Below are 20997 nucleotides of genomic sequence, written 5' to 3'. Positions count from 1 at the left end.
AGAGGGCGTTGAACTCAGTTTGCATAGCATCACACCAGTGCTGATTCTTCACTGCTTGAGAGTAGGTTGCGGGTTCTAAAGGAAGAGTAACAGTTGAAAGGGCTTGAAGAGGATACTTGGTGGAATAAGAAACTTGGTAGTCAGGAAACTGTTTTGGTTTTAAGGAATTTGTTTGGGACCTTGTCACCATTCGGGAAGGTAGGGAGGATAGATGTTCTAAAGGAGAAATGACTGGGGAGGGAGATGGAGGCAACGAAACAGGGGATGAAGTGGAAGAATCTTCGAGGGTATGGTGAGGAAAAGACTCCTCGAGTCTGTTGGGACCACTGCAGAAGGCTGATTAGACGATGGTGAAGGTTGAGTAAGATTGAGAATATCAGGAGAAATAGAGAGATCAATAGGAGAACCAAAGTTGGGAATAGACAAACCTGAGATAGGTGGAGGTGCAGAACCAGGAGAGACAACTTCAGCAGGCCCAGTAAGCATAGGTGAATCTGGTGCAGTAAAATTCAGTTCATCAAACACCACATGACGTGAGATGTAGACACGAGTGGTAGAAGGATCCAAGCAACGATATCCCTTTTGATTAGCACTATAGCCGAGAAAAATACATTTCTTGCTGCGATAGTGTAATTTATGAGTGGTGTATGGACGTAGGAGAGGATAACAAGTGCAGCCAAATGTTTTAAGAACTGAATAATCGGGTTGCTTGTTGAATAATTTAAAATAAGGAGAAGCATTGCCAAGTACAGGAGTAGGAAGACGATTTATAAGGTAAACGGCAGTTAAGAAAGCATCAACCCAATACTTAGATGGAAGTTTGGATTGTGCAAGAAGAGATAAACCAGTCTCAGTGATATGTCTGTGCTTTCTCTCAGAGATTCCATTTTGTTCAGATGTATATGGACATGTTAGGCGATGGAGGATACCGTGTGTTTCAAGAAATTCTTTGAATGAGGTTGAAATATATTCCCCTCCATTATCAGTTTGCAATTGTTTTATCTTGGATGAGAATAAATTTTCAACCAAACACTTGAATTTAATAAAACACTTAGTAACATCAGATTTGTGATGCAAAGGAAAAAGCCATGAAAAGCGAGAGAAGTCATCAACAAAAATCACATAGAATTTGCAACCACTTACAGAGGGTACTGGTGAGGTCCATAAATCCGAATGAATTAAATTCAAAGGGGAGGTAGACCTACTAGTGGACTCACGTAATGAAAGTTTGTGACTCTTGGCTATTTGGCAAGACTCACAAAGTTGACTTAATTTAGAAGATCCAGAAACAGACAAAACAGAATTGGTGAGTAATTGAGAAAGAATAGACTCAGAGGGGTGGCCTAATCTAGAATGCCAGACTTGAATCGGTGCTTTAACTCCTAGCAATGCTGTGAAGGAGGGCGGGGAGACAGGCATTGGTGGTGGCTTGTTGAACTGAAAGTTCTGCAAATAGATGGGGTAGAGACCTGCTTCACTCGGCCCTTGAAGGAGTATCTCCTTGGTCTGCAAGTGTTTGACAATAAAGGAAGAGGCAGTGAGAATAAAATAACAATTGTTATCTTGACAGAAATTTTGAATGGATAATAATTTAGAGGAAGCATGAGGACATCTTAAGATATTATTAAGTTGAAATTTGGACTTGGAAGAAGAAAGAAGTGAAGAACCAGTATGAGTGATATGCAAACCTCCTCCATTACCAACTTTCACCATGTCTGCACCTTGATATGGTTGTTGCTGTAGAGTTAAGTTGTCAAGATCAGCAGTTATATGATTGGTGGCACCACTGTCCAGATACCATGGATGTTCCACTTCATGAGAGACATTGGACTGTGCAGCGAGTGCTGCAAGCTGAGATGGTGGATGATGACCCTGGTATGAAAAATTCATCCTTTGATAACAGTCAAGAGCCTGGTGACTTATCTTCCCACAGATTTGACAGGGTTGTCGATTTGTAGAGAATAGTCTTTGATTGATAGAGGGTTTTGAACTTGTCTGAGTGGATGGTATGGGAGAATTGGTGGGAAACTTACTCTTTTGTTGAGAATAGTGTGGCTGCTGAAAGAACTTCTTCTTATGATACGGTTGCTGTTTTGGTTTTTGTGTGAAAAAGGCAACACTACTGTCTGCTGCAATATGTTTGGGTTGGGCATCAAGAAGTTGCTCATAATTAAGCAACTCAGCTTGAAAGTCATCAAAGCTTATAGCCGTGTTACGGATTGCAAAGTTCAATGAGGTAATGAATGGATGATAAGAGGGATTGAGGCCTCCCACTATATAGGAGATCAGATCATCCTCATCTACAGGTTTACCAACTGCTGCAAGCTGATCAGAGTAGCATTTAGCTGTTAATAAGTAGTCAGAGTAGTTTCGAGACCCTTGGTTCAGAGTTTGAAGCTGTCTCTTGAGATGTGAGATTCGAGAACGAGAGTGAGGGGCAAATCTGTTTGCCAAGGTGGTCCAAATTTGTCGAGAGGTGGTCAGTCCATAAACTGTAGACAAGACCTTCTCAACTAATGTAGCATTCAACCATGCCAAAATGAATTGATCTTTTTTCTGCCATAGTAAATAGGTAGGATTTATATCAGATGTTGTCTTCCCAGTATCATCAACAAGAAACTGAGAAGGACAAGGTTCTGAACCATCAACAATGTTCAGGAGATCATGACTACGCAGTCGGGAATAAACTGAGTAGTCCAATTGAGGTAATTGGTTCCATCGAGTTTGACAGATACCAATGAGGTGATATTAGGAATAACAAAAGTGGAAGATGAAGTACTTGAAGAAGTCATAGAGGATCGGGTGGGATGAGCCAGAGTGGCTCTGATACCAAGCTAGAAGAATTGAGATAGCTGATTCAATTGAATTCAGCTCTACGTATGTCTTTGTATTTATAATGATATATGAGAATACACAGATAAGGTAAAGCATTTGAAATACAAAGTTTTAAATGTTACAACAACTAGATAAATATCAACTAGATAGAGTGACAGCTATTTCTCCTAAACTTTCTGCAACACTTTCGGAACTGCTCTAGACTCCTCAGAGTCTGTTACGTGCTGTATATCTTGTTTAACAAACCCCTACAAATGAACGTAGCCATTACAAAGGTTTAGCATTTTACACGAAGATCGATTTCCAACAGGTTAGCAATGTGATGATCTGAATGGGATGTACTAGAAGAGATGGATTGGGTTCAACATAGAAAACCCCAAGCCCACGTATCTCTTAATTGGCTATTGAGATCCCCCCAGAGTACTTTCCTCTACTCATTTTTGTAATTCAAAATTGGTACAAATTCTATAAAATTTTATCAGAATTTACAGAAATTTACTGAAACATCTGATACTAACTTGAAGATTTTTTTCGTTCTTTTAAATCTCATTAATTATTTTCATTTTTCAAATGAAATTACTAGAATGTTGCATATTTTAATTTTTTTTCCAGTTTTTACACCAACTCAAAAAAATATTAATATTTTTCAAAACTAAATCCATCAAAGTCAAACATAATTTAAATAATAATGTTATTTTTTTGAGTTGTTGTGTAAAAATAGTAAAGTATTTGTGTTTATATCATTTTTGTTAAAAATAACTATAGAAATACTTTATTTGTGTCAATTTTTATTGGAAGCTTGAAACTGAATTTAAAGGAAGCCCATGCTTTTATTTGGTATAATTAAGCCATAACATAGGTCGGCAGACTTTGTGGTCACGGAATTTATGGGAAATGCACACCTCACTAGTTCAATAGATTATCAAAATATATCCTTAAGTCGAAAAGCCACTTGAACGGCCACAGATTAGACAACAAGAAAAAAAAAAAGAAGAGCAATGGAGGATAATACTAGGACATATCTAACCTAATCTATTTTGTGTTCTCAATCCAAGACCCCAAATTAGATTGGGGTTGCAATCAAAGACTCCAATCTAGTTTGGATTTTCAAAATTAGGGTCAGTTTGGATCTCAAACCCACCTTAACTCATCTTATCTAATCATTACAATTTTTTCAAATTTCAACACAAAATATAATAAACAATTCAATTTTTTCAAATCTAATAATAATAATAATATTAAAAAATAATATTCTAATAATATTTTATTTAATTTTCAGCTTTCATTTCAACTCAACTCAATTCACCATCCAAATGCAACCAAAATTCCTAAACTATATTAGGTTTTCGATATCAAAAATTCAAGCTATGTCGGGATCTCAATTTGGAACCCAATCTAAGAGGTTGGGGTTTCAATTACCCCAATATAGTTTGGGGTCTCAATCCGAGACTCCAATTTAGTTCAGAGTTTCAAATTTGACACTTCAAACTAGATTGTGTGGTTTTGTATGATTTTAAGAACTCTCAAATTAGTTTAATACTTTTCATCATGTCAGACATTTGATTGTTTGTCGAAACCATAGATAATGGAGATTATGTTAGTGTTGGTGATCATAAATATACAACTCCAAATCTAACACTAGCACTACTTCTTAATTATTAAGAAATAAAAGTCCTTAAATGCAGTAAGAAATATTATTGATATTATAATTATTTAGAATTTAATATTAAAAGGCCCCCAAGAAAGAAGTTTTTTAAAAAAAGATAAAAAGACTAAAGAAATACAATTTTTAATTAATTAATTAAAAAAAAGAAGATAATTAACCTTATAAGTTTATATAAGAGAAAAGAACTGTACTTATGGTAATTGAGAGAATACTAAATATATGAAGATCTACAAAAAACACTAATTACAATAGTTAGTGCAAAATTTCGTAATTAAGAAACAGTAAAAACTTGTAGTTTTTATGTTTAACATAATAGTTTATCACATTATTGTATCAAAATTTGACAAATTTGATCAAATTCAATTATACTAGAAACTACGAAGGAATTAAGTTGACGTCATGTCCTACGCACAAAATAAAGAGATAAACCAACTATAAATACTTATACCTATAAGCTAAACTTTAAACCAAGATCGCAAAACCATAGAAATTTCGTACAAGCTAGCTAGGCGTCAACTGCATTGGTGGTACATACTCACGTTTATAAGAAACAGAAACGACCATGAATTCAGCTGGGACGAAGAGGTACTTGAAATTTGATTGCTTTTAAGTTTTCTGTCTAATGTTAGTCTAAGATCCAAGTTTGTTTAATGACATGACATCCTTAATACCCACCGTTTCTTTGCTTCTGCATTTGTTTCAAACATTTTGCTAGGATTGCAGTTGTAACGGGGGCCAACAAAGGGATCGGATTCGAGATATCTAAACAGCTAGCCTCAAATGGGATCAGGGTGATATTGACTGCAAGAGATGCGAAGAGGGGCAATGAAGCCGTTGAAAAACTCAAGGCTGCTGGATACTCCGACGTGTTCTTTCATCAACTTGATGTTACCGACCCAGCTAGCGTTTCTTCTTTGGCCAGTTTCATCAGTACCCAGTTTGGCAAGCTTGACATATTGGTACGCAACCCAACTCTCTCTAGGAATTTCTTCTTTTATCTGTTGATCATAAGACTTTTGTTAGTGAAGATTGGCATTGATTGAAATGAAATATGCTAATACCTTTAATTATTTTTTTTTTCTTTTTGGAAGAGCTCGGTACCTTAATTATATTAAAATCCTCACTTTTAACAAGTTGATATATCTTCTTCTTTCCCTAAAATGAAAATATACATATCTTCTTCTTTCCCACTGTTTTAATAGGTAGCTCTGATATCTCAAAGTTTCAAAGTCGCAGATAAATAATGCAGGGGTTTTTGGAGCCATAATAGACCAGGATCATCGAAAGAACCTAAAACTAGGTCTTAATGAAGTAAGTGTTGGAATGTTGAACGTTTCTTTTCTCCATTGTAGGAAAGAAGGTTTGTCAAAAGTAGTATTCAAACATTTTTTAATCAATATTCTACATTATTTACTCTACATATAACCATGATGCAGATAGCAGGTGAAAATGCCAAGTCCTTCAGGAAAGTTCTGAAGCAAACATACGAACTTTCTACGAATTGTCTACAAACAAATTATTATGGAATCAAGCTAGTTTGCAAAGCACTCATTCCACTTCTTCAATTGTCTAATTCACCAAGAATAGTAAATGTCTCCTCCATCTTGGGACAACTACAGGTAACATATTAGTGATCCCATGTGATAATTCAAAGCACTTGGGGAACCCTTAATGGTTTTGCCTCTGATGATTAGGTGCAAGATCCGAACTTCATGGAAATTCTATAAACATTTGGTGCTGTAAATTTTTTTGCTCAGGTCGGAAAGATTTTTAAATCGTCTGTTTTGTGTTTCAGTTTATTTCAAATGAGAATGCAAGGAAGGAGTTAGAAGATGTAGAAGAACTCACAGAAGAGAAAGTGGACAAGGTGGTGGAAGGATATCTAGAAGATGTCAAAGAGAACCTTGTAGATGATAAGTTAATTAACAACGTTCATTGCTCCTTCAGTCAAGGCATCCATTACTCAAGTCAAGCTACAAGTCTCTCCCTGATTTGTGGTCTCATACATATGGAAACAATCTTTTCTTGACCTGTAATTATGTGTAAATATTTAGTTGATTTCCAGAATTCATTCCCTCTGTTAGTTTCCTTTTCTAATATTATCTTGTACGTGTATAAAGCTATGTAATGTTCAGAATCAAATAACAAGTTAATACTTTCTCTTTAGTAGAAACCAAAGGTTGGCCTACAAATCATCATGCTTATAGTGTCTCCAAGGCAGCTCTCAATGCTTATACAAGGGCTCTGGCTAAGAACTATCCCAACATTGCCATTAACTCTGTTCATCCAGGTCATGTCAAGACGGACATGAGTCACGAAAGCGGGGTATTTATTGTTGAAGAAGGAGCTAAAGGCCCTGTAATGCTGGCTTTGATGCCTGAAGGTGGACCTTCTGGCCCCTTCTTTGATAGGATTAAAGTGTAAATATTAAACTAATATCTGATGCAATTCTTCGAATTATGCAGTTTGGTATGTCTTTTTATTATTATTATTATTATTATTATTATTATTATTATTATTATTATTATTTTTACTTAAGAGTGGAGAATGAATAAAAGCTATCTAGCTATGTTCATGTTAAGCCTACGATGTCAGACATAATTTAGATTAATTTTGACTGTTAGTTTTAACAAATAATCGAAGCAGGGAAGATAAGAGATTTACCTAAAACATAGAAAATAACTATGTTTTCAACTGAAAATGATCAAAACTTCAGAATGTCCAACCAAACTCACAAACTGGGCTGAAATAACTGTAAATTCAAAAATATCAAGATTTTACTAAAAATAGAAAAATCCTTATAAACACACCCAAAATAACGTAAATAAAGAAACAATCTGCCAAAAATTTGGCCTAAAGCGAAATCAAAATCACTTCCCAACTGAGAAATGAAATATTATCATAAAAGGAAAAATAATATCTAAAATTGAATATTTGAAGAGAAAATAGCTGATTTTGGGCTTGAAAATAATACACACCAAGCATAGTTGGGTGACCATGGTGTGCGCACCAAAAAGAATTTTTCAAATTGAGATTATATGCATGAATCCAATATTTATAAGCAAAATTGTGACTAAAATACCAATACGTGCTAAAAAATGTCTCAAATTAAGGAAGAATCTGTGTTTCCTGCTTGATTTGCGTTGACTTGCCGTCTCGAAGTAGTTCAATGCCATCGACGTAAAATCTAAAAGATTTGTTTCATCAAACTCGAATACCCTGCATGAGCCTAGCATATTGCAATTTGTTTCTATGTTGTAATATTTAAATAATATAAGTACACATGTTAAAGAAAGTGTACATGTCTAAAAATTACATAAAAAATATAATTTTTAATGATGTATCCCTTTTTAAGAAAGAATGTGCAAAAATTATATATTTTAAGATTATATTTAATATTATTTTTAACCTTAAATGGTACAATGAGGTATGGTTTGATTATACGGATGAGATGAAAAATCTGTTAATAGTAATAAAATAATTTGTGAATAATAGCGAAATGATTTAAGTTAAAATGTTTTATGAAATTTTAAAAAATTAGAACAAAAAAATTGAATAAAAATATTGTTATAATATAATATTTTAATATTATTTTTATTTTGAGATTTAAAAAATTAATATTTTTTATAAAATTTAAAAAAAATTATAACAATTAGAGTTTGATGTTGCAGCCTTGAAAATTACTTAAATAACCAACTTTATAATATATATATATATATATATATATATATATTTATATTCAAGTTTTTGTGAATGGACCATGTGAATCGATGATGTCACGGAGCACGTATGCCGGAAGAAGATAAAATATAGATCACTGAACAACCCAAGAAGACTTCAAAAAAAAAAAAAAAAAAAAAAAAAAAAGAAAAAAATAAGAAGAAGAAGAAGAAGAGATGACATTGCCTACCTACTTGGTTACGAATAGATCAGAGACAGAGAAAGGAAGATCCGAAGATGTCATGGCCTACGTAGAAATTCAAGAGATAAACCAATTACTATAAATACCTATAAGCTTAAGTAATTAAAACCAAGAGCAAGAACCATAGAAATTCCACACAAATGACAGAAACAGAACCAAAAAGGAATCCAGCTGCAGGGACGATGAGGTACTTAAAAAATTTGATTCGTTTGATGTTCTTAGTATAATATAAATAAGCCTTGAGATCCTAGTGTGATTAATGATGATACCCACCATTTCTGTGCTTCTGCATATGTTTCTGTGATAATATCTGAATGAGTTTTAAATATTTTGCCTTGCTGAATATTATGCAGGCCTTGTATATTTATAAGCGTAGATAGTACAATAGAAGTAGAAGTTTAAATACAATAGGAGTCTGGAAGTTTGGAAGTCTATCTAGAAGATAGTTGCTGTGTTGCCGTATTGTGTTGCATCTTTATCGGAAGGGATGAGTGGTGCTGGTGCTTATCCGTTACTGAAGATTTATCATTAACAGTTTCAAACATCATCTTCCTAGGATTGCAGTTGTAACGGGGGCCAACAAAGGACTCGGATTTGGGATATCTAAACAGCTAGCTTCAAATGGGATCAAGGTGATATTGACTGCTAGAGATGTGCAGAGGGGTAGTGAAGCTGCTGAAAAACTCAGGTCTGCTGGATACTCCCACGTGTTATTTCATCAACTTGATGTTACCGACCCAGCTAGCATTTCTTCTCTCGCCAATTTCATAAGTTCCCAGTTTGGTAAGCTTGACATACTGGTACGTACGTATATTAACTATCTCTAGCTAGCTAGGCATCTTCCTAATGGAAACTATAGCCAAGTAGTTTTGTTGGTGTGAAGACTGTGCATGAAGTTATTCTATTAAGTAGACGTGTAAAGCATATCATTGACCATTCACGTAATTTAAATGTTAAAATTTGATTTAAAAATTTATCTTTCAAATTAAATTACACCATGTAAGTATTTTATTAAGTGTGTTGCTCAAGTCGACTTATAAATAGAATTCTTCTTGTGCATATAGCTTCTTCAATCTATGCAACTTCCGTTAGCCAAGACCGGAATTGATATAAATGGAATATGTATGTCATCACTTTTAACTAGTTGATCATTATCTTCTTCTTTCCCTTAAATGGGAATAAACGTATCTTCTTCTTTCCCCTGCTTTAGTAGTTCTGATATTGAAAATTGTTTCAAAATCTCAGATAAATAATGCAGGGATTGCTGGAAGCATAGTAGACCCAGAGTTTCAAAAGAACCACGTAATAGGGCTTGATGGAGTAAGCGGTTTGAGTATTGAATGTTTCTTGTCTCCATTTTAGGAAATAAAGTTTATTAAAACAAGAGAAAAAAAAATAGCATTCAGTCATGTATTTTTTAGTCTATATTCTATATTATTTACACTGCATACCATATGATGCAGATAGTAGGAGAAAAAGCCCCGTTCGTTAAAAAATTTGTGAAGCAAACTTACGAACTTTCGATGGATTGTCTACAAACAAATTATTATGGGATGAAGCTAGTTTGCAAAGAACTGATTCCACTTCTTCAATTGTCTAATTCGGCAAGAATAGTAAATATCTCCTCCGTCCTGGGACAACTACGGGTAAGTACATGTTATTAATTTTGTTATGTTTTGATACATCCAAGTCACCTTGTGATAATTCAAAGGGCTTGGTGTTCTTTATGGTACTTGTTATGATGATTAGTTGCAAGATCAGAAACATTGCATCTTGTGATTTGTGGACAGTTGTATTGGAAATTCTGTAAACATTTGGTGCAGAAAATGGTTTGGACCAAGTTGGAGAGGTTTTAAATTGTCTGTTTTGTATTTCAGTTTATCTCAAATGAGAAGGCAAAGGCGCTAGGAGATGTAGATGAACTCACAGAAGAGAAAGTGGACAAGGTGGTAGAAGGGTTTTTAGAAGATGTCAAGGAGAACCTGATAGAAGTCAAAGGATGGCCTACAAATTATTATGCTTATATTGTTTCCAAGGCAGCTCTCAATGCTTATGCAAGGGCTCTGGCTAAAAACTACCCCAACATTGCCATTAACTCGGTTAGTCCTGGCCACATCAAGACAGACTTGAATGGCAACACCGGAGTGTTGAGTGTCGAAGAAGGTGCTAAAGGTCCTGTAATGCTAGCTTTGATGCCTGAAGGTGGACCTTCCGGCCTCTTATTTGATAGGACTGAAATGTCAACTTTTTAACTGATAGCTGATGCAATACAATGCAGTTGTAGTTTTTTCAGTTCATACAATTTGGTCTATCTTTTTTCTTTACTTGGAGTGGAGAATGAATATATAAAAGGTACTATCTAGGCTTCTAGCTAGGTTCATGTGCATGTTAAGCCTGGTATATTGTAATTTGTTTTCAAGTTGTAATATTATGTGTGTGTGTGTGTGTGTTTAAGTATGAGTTAATAAGGATTCCTAAAAAATAGTAAATTTGTGAATACCCATGGGTCATTTCACTTCCTGATTGTTGATCATTGCTCTCTATTGCCATTTGTCTTTAAGTGAGATAGAGGAGAGTGAAATTTCGTGTGTAGGGGTGAAACCCAGATATCTATGAAGGAACGCCAAAAGCCAAGACAGCTCTCTAGGTCCCTACCGATCCCGGAGTGCAAAAATAAACATGGCGAATTATAAAGTAAAGGCTGATCAGGTTTATTTCCGTCTGATTGGAATTGATTTGGATAGGTTAGTTTTGTTAGGACAGCATCTCCAGGTTGTATTCATGACAACAGTTGCACTTGAACAAAAGAATTCCTTCTTTCTTGGACCGGACAAATCGCTTTCTTTTAAGAATGCATTTGGTTCCATCTTTCTTTTTCTAAAAGGGATTGTAGTAATTTTGGTTTTATACTATTTGGAATGGCTCTCTCATATTGAGAAATTATGTCTAATGGCATTCGATCATAGAATCCATTGACAGCTGCATAAATGAGTACTAGAATTTGTTTTTCAATTGGAAGTGGTGCATAACTGACTAGAAACCTCCCTCCTTGCGTTCCCAAACTGATCGAGTCCCCCTCCCCTTAACTTAGCTTATAAGTTAGAGGATGGGATTTCACTGAAGCGAGCAAGCCATATACTTTGTGCAACGGCTCGAGTACCTGTTTTTAAGTGTTTCGTGAATAGGAACGGTGGGAAGGCCCGCCGTTTTCGTACGTGAATCCAGGTGGAGGCAACGACGAACCTACGTTATGACTAAGGAATTTAAAAAAAAAAAATCAAAATATATCCTATATTTTATTTATAATTCTATAATTATAGCAAATGACCCCCTCTAAAAAAATTTACAATCCTACATGTTTTCTAAAATTTTCTAAAATCTCAATATATAAAAAAATGTCTTTCTCCAATTTTTTTTCCTGCAGTTTCGAAATTTTGTATAATTTCTATATATTATTTATTTTTAAGATATGGTCTCACAAAAATTAAATTAAAACTAAATTTAAGAAAAATAATAATCTTATTAATATGGATCTCAAGTTTTTTGTTATATAATATTAGACTTCTTAATATGGAATCCAAGTGAAAATACAAGAAAATCATTTAAGGTTGATGATTTACATGAAAAATAGCTGAGAGGTTTTATCCTCTAGACTTCATTGGGTAAAAAAAAAATTATTTATAGCTTTATATATATGCTTAATGTGACACGAAAATATCTAGATTTTGCATGAAACTTGATAAACTAACTTACATGCTAAAATGAAAGATGACATTCTAAAAGATTACTTGATAGGTTCTATAAAGAAAATAAATTATAAATATTTCATTAGAAAAATAATAATGGATTAATATTATTCCATGAAACATTATTGTTAGAAATTTAAAACATATATTAAGTTGTGCTTTTTAGAATTTTATTTCTATATATATATAGCAAACTATTGAGATCTAATTTTATATATAGTTATATTTTTATAATTTTTTAGTTTCTTTTATTCTATATAAACATGTCACACAATAGAAAAGTTGGCCGCCTCGTAAAAGTTTTTGGTTCAGGTGGAGGATTTTTTTTCTTAGAAAAAAACTCTCTTTACAAAGAGAAAGGAAAGGACTCCCGGCGGCTCTTCTATTGCCAAAATAGAAATCATTTTTTTCAAAGCGAGAGCTAAAAAGAATGAGGAAAGCTCTTTTTATCCTTTTTTTTTAAAAAATTCTCTAATTTTATTGATTGTCCTCACTTATGGCAGATGAATATCGTGATAACAAGTAGGACACCTTGGATTTACAAAACAACCATCCCATGCATCAAAACCAGTAAAATAAAATCCCTATACATTAAGCTAAACAAAAAACCAATAAAAACCAATAGACCAATCTAAACATGCCTATTTCCTTTTGCTGAAACAGTTAAAATTCTAATGCTTGGAAGACCAATCTTGTCTAAGCATTCCGTGGTAAAGAATCAATAGTAGTAAATCTTCGATTAAGACCCTCCTCTCTGATACATGCAAGAAAATCTACTGAATCATTCCCTTCTCTCTATGAATTGGTGCATAATGGAAAATTGAATATCATGTAAAGCAAACATCAACTCATCCCAAAAATCCCATAAATACCAAACCGTGCACCTTTGATTTTTTAACCAATTAACCATAAGACTAGAGTCACATTCGATCATAACCTGTGAGAAGCCCATCTCTTTGCAAACTCCAACCCCCACAATTAAGGCTCGTAGTTCTGCTTCATTGTTAGTACCATGCCCAAAATGAGTAGAGAACGCACTAATAAAATTCCCGTCATGGTCCCATAAAATTCCCCCACCACCATAATTACCAGGTTTACTACGACAACTTCCATCCACATTTAGCTTCATCCAACCCCGTACAGGTTTATTCCAATAAATAATCCTCGGACATCTTTTTGTGTGATTAATAAAAGACAACTTGAGTACTTTAAGAATGGCCTCATCTATAGAGGAGGCCATTCTTAAAGTACCACCATAATTACCAGGATTACTACGACAACTTCCATCCACATTTAGCTTCATCCAATCCCGTACAGGTTTATTCCAATAAATAATCCTCGGACATCTTTTTGTGTGATTAATAAAAGGCAACTTGAGTACTTTAAGAATGGCCTCATCTGTAGAGGAAATGGATCATTTTTGGACCATCAATGAAGAGATTTTACACAGCCATACCTTCACCGCTACCCACACTCCCATACCTGATTCTTGCAATCCCTCCATTCGAGCTTTGCATCTCCTTAACTATAAACGCCAACTGATGAGTGAAGGTATCATGTCAATTAAGCTGCCACGTTGACTTGATTTTTTTGCATAACAAAACTACAGCCTTACCATCCCCCACCATGTTGATCCCTCCAAACTAGGAACACCAAGTGATGTTGAGGCCAAAGTCCACACCTGGTTCGCAATATTTCCAGACTGTAGCACGTGTTCCAGCGACTCTTCTTCCCCTATTGCACAACAATCACATCTTGAAGCCAATGAAATGCCCAACATTTGGACCTGGGAATCTACCGCTAGAGCACAAACCTTGGCTTTCCACATACAGATGGAGATCTTCTTGGGCAACAATGGATGCCAAATCCAATTCATACCTGGTTGTTCCTCTCCCTTAATGTGAATTAGTTCCTAAGCATTTTTAGACGAAAATGTGCCATCAACTTCCGGCTTCCAGATTATTAAATCCTTTCCCTCTCTTCCGGCAACTATTTATTGAATAATTTCCCAAACCTTATCCAAACCAACCAGCTCCACAAGTTTATTTTCGTCCCAGGATCCTTCAACCCAAACATCTTTAATTTTGAGCCCCTCACCTCTCAGTTCCGAATAAATGCATATAGGTCCACTCTTCAGCCACCTATCATACCAGAAGGATGAGCTGCCATTTCTCACTTTCACTTGAACATTGTCTACCACATCTTGTAGCACACGTAGAACAGCTTTCCAGAAACGGGAAGAATTAGTTCTAGTTTCAGCATTCACCACATGTCCTTGTTTGACATATTTAGCTTGAAAGAAATTAGTCTACAAATTTTCTATCATCAATAATCTCCACACAAACTTCATGTGTAAGGATCTTTGAACCTCCGAAAAACTCCTTAGCCCCAGGCCCCCTCTTTGACAAGTTTAAATAAACGTTCTCAGGCACACTACTTTCTCTTTTATTTACCACCATTTTCCCCTTAGAAAAACGTGGCCAATACATCATCAATTTTTTTAAAGATCACCATAGGAACCTGGAGCACAACCAAGAGATGTATCACCATACTAGAGAGAACATGCTTAAGAAGCACCAGTCTAGCACCTTGAGATAGCAAATGTAATTTCCAACCGGCCACTTTATTACGGATCTTAGTAACTAGAGGCTCTAAGTCGCGAGAAGTGAGACATCCTATAACTAGGGGAACACCTAGATAAGTCACTGGAAATTTCCCCTCCACAAATCCCGTCAATCTCATTAAACTCCGCCATCTAGAAATATCAATTTTCTTCGAAAAGAAAATAGCTAACTTATCTTTATTTATTAATTGTCTCGACCATTTCTCATAAGTTCCCAAAACATTTCCCAAAACATTACCAAGTCTCCACATTGATCTCTTTTCACCATTTACAAACACTAGGAGGTCGTCAGCATATAGAAGGTGAGATACAAGTGGCGCACCAACTGGATGCGAGAAACTACGTATTCTTCCTCAAAATTTTTCCGTAGTATTCTTGATAAAACCTCCTCCATTAAAATGAGTAAATAAGGCGACAAATGATAAATAAGCACACAGATTATTAGCGAATTTGCTTCTAAAATATAAATTTTGTTTCTACAGTTAAATAGATCTTAATTACAAATTGGGTAGAAATGAAAGTATTTTGGAAGAAAAAGAGAGATTTGAAATGAAAGTATAGACAATATGTTATGAGAAGTTAAAAATTTTTGTGTGGCCAAGGGCTCATTTGGATACTTGTAGTCAGAATATTGTGATTTGTATTGAAATGATATGTGAATAGTAATAAAATAGTTTGAATTAAGATATTCTATTTGATTTTGGAAAAGAAGAGAGAAAATGTTGAATAAAAATATTACAAAGTTAAAAAATTGTTTGAATATAATTTTTTAATATAATTTTTGTTTTGAAGTTTAAAAAAATTGTATTGTTTTTTGTGATTTATTTGAAGTTTGTAGAAGTTATAATGATTAGATAAAAAAATTAAATATTTAAAATTGAAAAATATTTTATATTTAAATGATATTTGAATTTTTTAAAAAAATTTTTAAAAAATCTCTCATAAAATTGGTTTTGAACAGAGATAGATATAGTACTGGACCTGATGCCAAAAGATAGTTCTTGAATTTGGTCCAACGAACATCGGCACCCTTCAACCGGTAGGGCTGGCTCTCAAGGGACAAAGAACTCAATTAATTCATGAAAGTGTAAACATAGAGTTTCTGCCGAAAAAAAGGGATTGAAGTACAACGGAATGAACGGATGGTTCAGCCACCGAACTAAACGAAAAGATATTTTTTAAGCCATTTTACGTACTAAATCGTATATTAATATTAAATGTAAGATAATCGTTTAATAAAATAATATGTATTGAAGAAGAAAATAATTTTTGTGAACCATATAACCTTATTCTTCTCTTAATTTTTTTTTTTATTTTTTTTACGTCAAACCTTCTAGGTGGGGCAGATTTTGTCTCCTGCATGCGTTGTTCTTCCTCTATTACAAGGTCAAACAATATTTCTTTGACTTAATCAATGATGTAACCTCCTTGACTAACGACCCAACATGAATGTGACAGGTTTCATTATATGCTTATAAATCTATTCTGCTTAATATATTTAAGGTTACAACGTAGAAAACTAAGGTTTTGCAAGCAAGAACGTCCTAGAGGACAGAAATGTTCATGATCTCATGAGATAGTGAAGCTGAAAATTCCACCAATGTTGAAAGGAGCTCACATTTTCATCCAAGACATACGAAAAACTGAATCAAAACCATACCCATAATTTTCTACGGTACATTTAAGCCAAAACACGTGTTAGGAAATACATACTTCACTAAGTACTCAACCAATTATCAAAATTCTGAATTAAGTTGTTCACATGGACGGCGACAATTACAAAAAGCATGGCCGAAAGATAAGGAAAAGCTTCATTCGAGTTGTTGTTCACATCTCGAATATTAAAATAATTTATATGTATATATATTTTTTAAATAATATTAAATTAATAATAAATATTGTGAGATTCACTTCATATCTTTATTAATTTCTTGCTTATTTAAAACTTTCAAATTCGAATAAAAATTTGAAAATGCAGAGATAACGGTATAAATTATAATAGTACCAAAGCATATCATTTATCCAAAGCAATTGTTACGTCGCGATAGCAAAAGATGGTCGTACTTAGAATATGATTTCTTCTAATTATCAATTAATGTCCAAACACGTGTTCATATGTCGTTATATTTTATTACAATTATTAAAAAAAAAAAAAAGAACACTATTTCTATAAATTCATCAATTTCAACTTGAATTAAAATAATAATTTCGAAAAGAAGAAGGCCACTTTTGAAGTTGAATACCTAGAAAACCATGAACAACATACACACTTGAATTAAGAGACGTCATTGATTACGAAAAACAAAAGATGTCGATGCCTACCGCGTACAAGACTACGAAGGAAGATGTCATGGACTGACACTGTGCACAAAAGCAAGAGATAAACAAACTATAAATATGTACCCATAAGCTTAACTTCAAACCAAGAGCAAAACCATTAGAATTTTCATACAAGGCGTCGTCTGCATTGCTGGTACATACTCGCGTTTATATTACGAAACAGATCAAACAACCATGAATCCAGCTGGGATGGACAGGTACTTGAAATTTGTCTGTTCTGAAGTTTTTAGTCTACTGTAAGTCAGAGATCCTAGTCTTTTGATTGATGACATGACATCCTTAATACCCACCGTTTCTTTGCTTCTGCATTTTTTTCAAACATTTTCCTAGGATTGCAGTTGTAACGGGGGCCAACAAAGGGATCGGATTCGAGATATCTAAACAGCTAGCCTCAAATGGGATCAGGGTGATATTGACAGCGAGAGATGCGAAGAGGGGCAATGAAGCTGTTGAAGAACTCAAGGCTGCTGGATACTCAGATGTGTTGTTTCATCAACTTGATGTGACCGACCCAGCTAGCGTTTCTTCTTTGGCCAGTTTCATCAGTACCCAGTTTGGTAAGCTTGACATATTGGTACGTAACCCAACTCTCTCTAGGAATTTCTTCTTTAATCTGTTGATCATACAACTTTTGTTAGTGAAGATTGGCATTGATTGAAATGGAACATGTCATTACTTTTAATTTTATTAAACCCCTCACTTTTAACTTGTTTATATATCTTCTTCTTTCCCTAAAATGGGGATAGAGATATCTTCTTCTTTCCCCCTGTTTTAGTAGCTTTGATATTGAAAAGTTTCAAAATTGCAGGTAAATAATGCTGCGGTTAATGGAGCCATAGTAGACGAGGATCATCAAAAGAACCTAATACTAGGGCTTGATAAAGTAAGTGTTTGAATGTTGAAGGTTTCTTTTCTCCATTGTAGTAAGCGACAAAATCCTTTGGGGAGTTGAAAATAAGCATAGATCTGGAAATTTCCGAATTCAATATGCTATATCATTTACAAAACTGAATACCATTGTGCAGGTAGTGGGTGAAAATGCCATGTCCTTTAGGAAAGTTCTGAGGCAAACATACGAACTTACCATGACTTGTCTACAAACAAATTATTATGGGATCAAGCTAGTTTGCAAAGCTCTCATTCCACTTCTACAATTGTCTAATTCACCAAGGATAGTAAATGTCTCCTCCCTCTTGGGACAACTACAGGTAACATACTAGTAGTTTTATTATGTACTTTAGATGCAACCGAGTGATCTCTTGTGATAATTCAAAGCAGAACTCGGGGAATCTTAATGGTTGTCTCTGATGATTAGGTGCAAGATCAGAACTTTATAGAAATTCTATAAACATAATTTGGTGCTGAAAATTGTTTGAAAGATTAATTTTTAAATGGGTATGTTTTGTGTTTCAGTTTGTTTCAAATGAGAATGCAAGGAAGGAGCTAGGAGATGTAGATCAACTCACAGAAGAGAAAGTGGACAAGGTGGTGGAAGGGTTTGTAGAAGATGTCAAGGAAAACCTGATAGACGTCAAAGGCTGGCCTACAAATTATTATGCTTATATTGTCTCCAAAGCAGCTCTCAATGCTTATGCAAGAGTTCTAGCTAAGAACTATCCCAACTTTGCCATTAATTCGGTTCATCCAGGTTACGTCAAGACGGACATTAATCACAACAGCGGGGTGACGACTGCTGAAGAAGGAGCTAAAGGTCCTGTAATGCTGGCTTTGATGCCTCATGGTGGACCTTCCAACCTCTTCTATATGCAGACAGAAGTGTCAACCTTTTAACTGATATCTAATACAATACATGAATGCAGTACTTCTAGTTTGTTTGGTTCATGCAGTTTGGTATATGTTTTTTTTTTTACTTGGAGTGGAGAATGAATAAAAGCTAGCTTACCATGTTCAGGTTAAGCCTAGTACTATATTTCAATTTGTTTTTACGTTGTAATATTTTAAGATTAATATATGTTCACATGTTGTAGAGACATGCAACAAGAAATTAATGTTAGAGAACATGCATTTAGTGAAACGTATGTACGGTAAGGCATGGGAAATTGGAAGCAAACGATCACATAGAAGCATTAGAGTAAATTTAAAATTACTGTACAAACGGGAAAGAAGGCCTTTTGAAATCGAATGCCAAGAATTTAACCCGGCAAAACTTTCATTAATAATGCAAGTTTGGAATCACACTAACCAGTTGATAAAAACACAATTTAAACAACTAAACCCCTACAAATGAACGGTAACGATTACAAAGGTTTAGCATTTTACACGAAGATTTCCAACAGATTAGCAATGTGATGATCTGAGATGGATTGGGTTCAACATAAAAAAACCCCAAGCCCACGTATCTCATAATTGGCTATTGAGATCCCCCCAGATTACTTTCCTCTACTCATTTTTGTAATTAAAAATTGGTACAAATTCTATAAAATTTTATAAGAATTTACAGAAATTTACTGAAACATCTGATACTAAACTTGAAGATTTTTGTCGTTCTTTTAAATCTCATTAATTATTTTCATTTTTCAAATGAAATTACTAGAATGTTGCATATTTAAATTTTTTTTTTCCAATTTTTACACCAACTCAAAAAAATATTAATATTTTTTTCAAAATCAAATCCATCAAAGTCAAACATAATTTAAATAATAATATTATTTTATTGAGTTGTTGTGTAAAAATAGTAAAGTATTTGTGTTTATATCATTTTTGTTAAAAATAACTTTAGAAATACTTGATTTGTGTCAATTTTTATTGGAAGCTTGAAACTGAATTTAAAGGAAGCCCATGCTTTTATTTGGTATAATTAAGCCATAACATAGGTCGGCAGACTTTGTGGTCACGGAATTTATGGGAAATGCGCACCTCACTAGTTCATTAGATTATCAAAATATATCCTCAAGTCAAATGCCCACCTGAACGGCCACAGATTAGACAACAAACAAAAATAGAAAAAAAAAAAAAAAAAGAGCAATGGAGGATAATACTAGGACATATCTAACCTAATACTAGGACCCCAATCTAGTTTGGATTTTCAAAACTAAATTCCTAAATTATATTAGGTTTTCTAAATCGAACTTTAAACCATGTTGAGATCTCAATTTGGGACCCCAATCTAAGAGGTTTGAGTTTCAATTACTCCAATATAGTTTGGAGTCTCAATCCGAAACTCAAATTTAGTTCGGAGTTTCAAATTTGACACTTTAAATTAGATTATGTGGTTTTGTATGACTTTAAGAATCCTCGAATTAGTTTAATACTTTTCATCATGTCAGACGTTTGATTGTTTGTCGAAACCATAGATTATGCTAATGTTGGTGATCAAAATACAACTCCAAATCCAACACTAGCACTACGTCCGGCCCTACAAGTACCCATGGGCGGCTCAATGCTAATTAGCCAAGTTAGTCAGTTGCGTAATCCCCCCACCATCCAAGTCCAAAATCATTTAATAGTCTTAATTATTAAGAAATAAAAGCCCTTAAATATATCCAGTAAGAAATAATATTGATATTATAATTATTTAGAAAATAATTTTAAAAGGGCCCCAAGAAATAAGTTTTTTAAAAAAGATAAAAAGACAAAAGAAATACTATTTTTAACTAATTAATTAAAAAGAAAAAGATAATTAACCTTATAGTTTATATAAGAGAAAAGAACTGTACTTATGGTAATTGAGGGAATACTAAATGAAGATCAACAAAAAACACTAATTACAATATTAGTGCATAATTTCGTAATTAAGAAACAGTAAAAAATTGTAGTTTTTATGTTTAACATAATAGTTTATCACATTATTGTATCAAAATAAATAAAAATAAAGCTTTAATTAATTAATTGATCCGACCCCACC

The 20997-nt window shown here is 34.0% G+C and overlaps 3 protein-coding genes across 4 annotated transcripts; all 3 read left to right on the top strand.

The window, feature by feature from the left end:
- The first annotated feature begins 5037 nt into the window (after window positions 1-5037).
- On the top strand, window positions 5038-6925 carry LOC108997034 (salutaridine reductase-like). Its single transcript, XM_035694022.1, has 6 exons — window positions 5038-5086; window positions 5217-5460; window positions 5738-5812; window positions 5938-6120; window positions 6297-6414; window positions 6675-6925. The coding sequence occupies exons 1-6, from the start codon at window positions 5064-5066 to the stop codon at window positions 6923-6925; spliced, it is 894 nt and encodes a 297-aa protein (XP_035549915.1). The 5' UTR covers window positions 5038-5063.
- Window positions 6926-8547: 1622 nt separating this feature from the next.
- Window positions 8548-10753, top strand: LOC108997165 (salutaridine reductase-like). Its single transcript, XM_018973324.2, has 5 exons — window positions 8548-8610; window positions 8980-9223; window positions 9669-9743; window positions 9887-10069; window positions 10301-10753. Exons 1-5 carry the CDS (start codon window positions 8564-8566, stop codon window positions 10673-10675), a joined length of 924 nt encoding a protein of 307 aa, XP_018828869.1. The 5' UTR covers window positions 8548-8563; the 3' UTR covers window positions 10676-10753.
- A 6474-nt stretch (window positions 10754-17227) lies between these two features.
- LOC108997035 (salutaridine reductase-like) lies at window positions 17228-19111 on the top strand. 2 transcript variants are annotated; one of them, XM_035694019.1, is made up of 5 exons: window positions 17228-17329; window positions 17463-17706; window positions 17941-18015; window positions 18158-18340; window positions 18546-19111. In XM_035694019.1, the coding sequence occupies exons 1-5, from the start codon at window positions 17307-17309 to the stop codon at window positions 18921-18923; spliced, it is 903 nt and encodes a 300-aa protein (XP_035549912.1). In that variant the 5' UTR covers window positions 17228-17306; the 3' UTR covers window positions 18924-19111. The 2 variants fall into 2 exon arrangements, with proteins under 2 accessions (XP_035549912.1, XP_035549913.1); XM_035694020.1 differs by having other exon boundaries at window positions 17941-18019; window positions 18162-18340.
- Window positions 19112-20997: the final 1886 nt, after the last annotated feature.

The sequence above is a fragment of the Juglans regia genome, chromosome 9 (assembly GCF_001411555.2).
Source record: "Juglans regia cultivar Chandler chromosome 9, Walnut 2.0, whole genome shotgun sequence".
Classification (NCBI taxonomy): Eukaryota; Viridiplantae; Streptophyta; class Magnoliopsida; order Fagales; family Juglandaceae; genus Juglans; species Juglans regia.
This window is presented reverse-complemented; position numbering and strand designations above follow the sequence as displayed.

What these genes read in the sequence shown, in the direction of transcription:
- LOC108997034 (XM_035694022.1), top strand. Translation starts at nt 5,064, where the DNA reads ATGAATTCAGCTGGGACGAAGAG. An exon ending in TTGGCAAGCTTGACATATTG is followed by an intron (nt 5,461 to 5,737) that starts GTACGCAACCCA and finishes TCAAAGTCGCAG; the next exon opens with ATAAATAATGCAGGGGTTTT. An exon ending in TAAAACTAGGTCTTAATGAA is followed by an intron (nt 5,813 to 5,937) that starts GTAAGTGTTGGA and finishes ACCATGATGCAG; the next exon opens with ATAGCAGGTGAAAATGCCAA.
- LOC108997165 (XM_018973324.2), top strand. Translation starts at nt 8,564, where the DNA reads ATGACAGAAACAGAACCAAAAAGGAATCCAGCTGCAGGGACGATGAG. An exon ending in TTGGTAAGCTTGACATACTG is followed by an intron (nt 9,224 to 9,668) that starts GTACGTACGTAT and finishes TCAAAATCTCAG; the next exon opens with ATAAATAATGCAGGGATTGC. An exon ending in CCGTCCTGGGACAACTACGG is followed by an intron (nt 10,070 to 10,300) that starts GTAAGTACATGT and finishes TTTGTATTTCAG; the next exon opens with TTTATCTCAAATGAGAAGGC.
- LOC108997035 (XM_035694019.1), top strand. Translation starts at nt 17,307, where the DNA reads ATGAATCCAGCTGGGATGGACAG. An exon ending in AATCCAGCTGGGATGGACAG is followed by an intron (nt 17,330 to 17,462) that starts GTACTTGAAATT and finishes ACATTTTCCTAG; the next exon opens with GATTGCAGTTGTAACGGGGG. An exon ending in CCCTCTTGGGACAACTACAG is followed by an intron (nt 18,341 to 18,545) that starts GTAACATACTAG and finishes TTTGTGTTTCAG; the next exon opens with TTTGTTTCAAATGAGAATGC.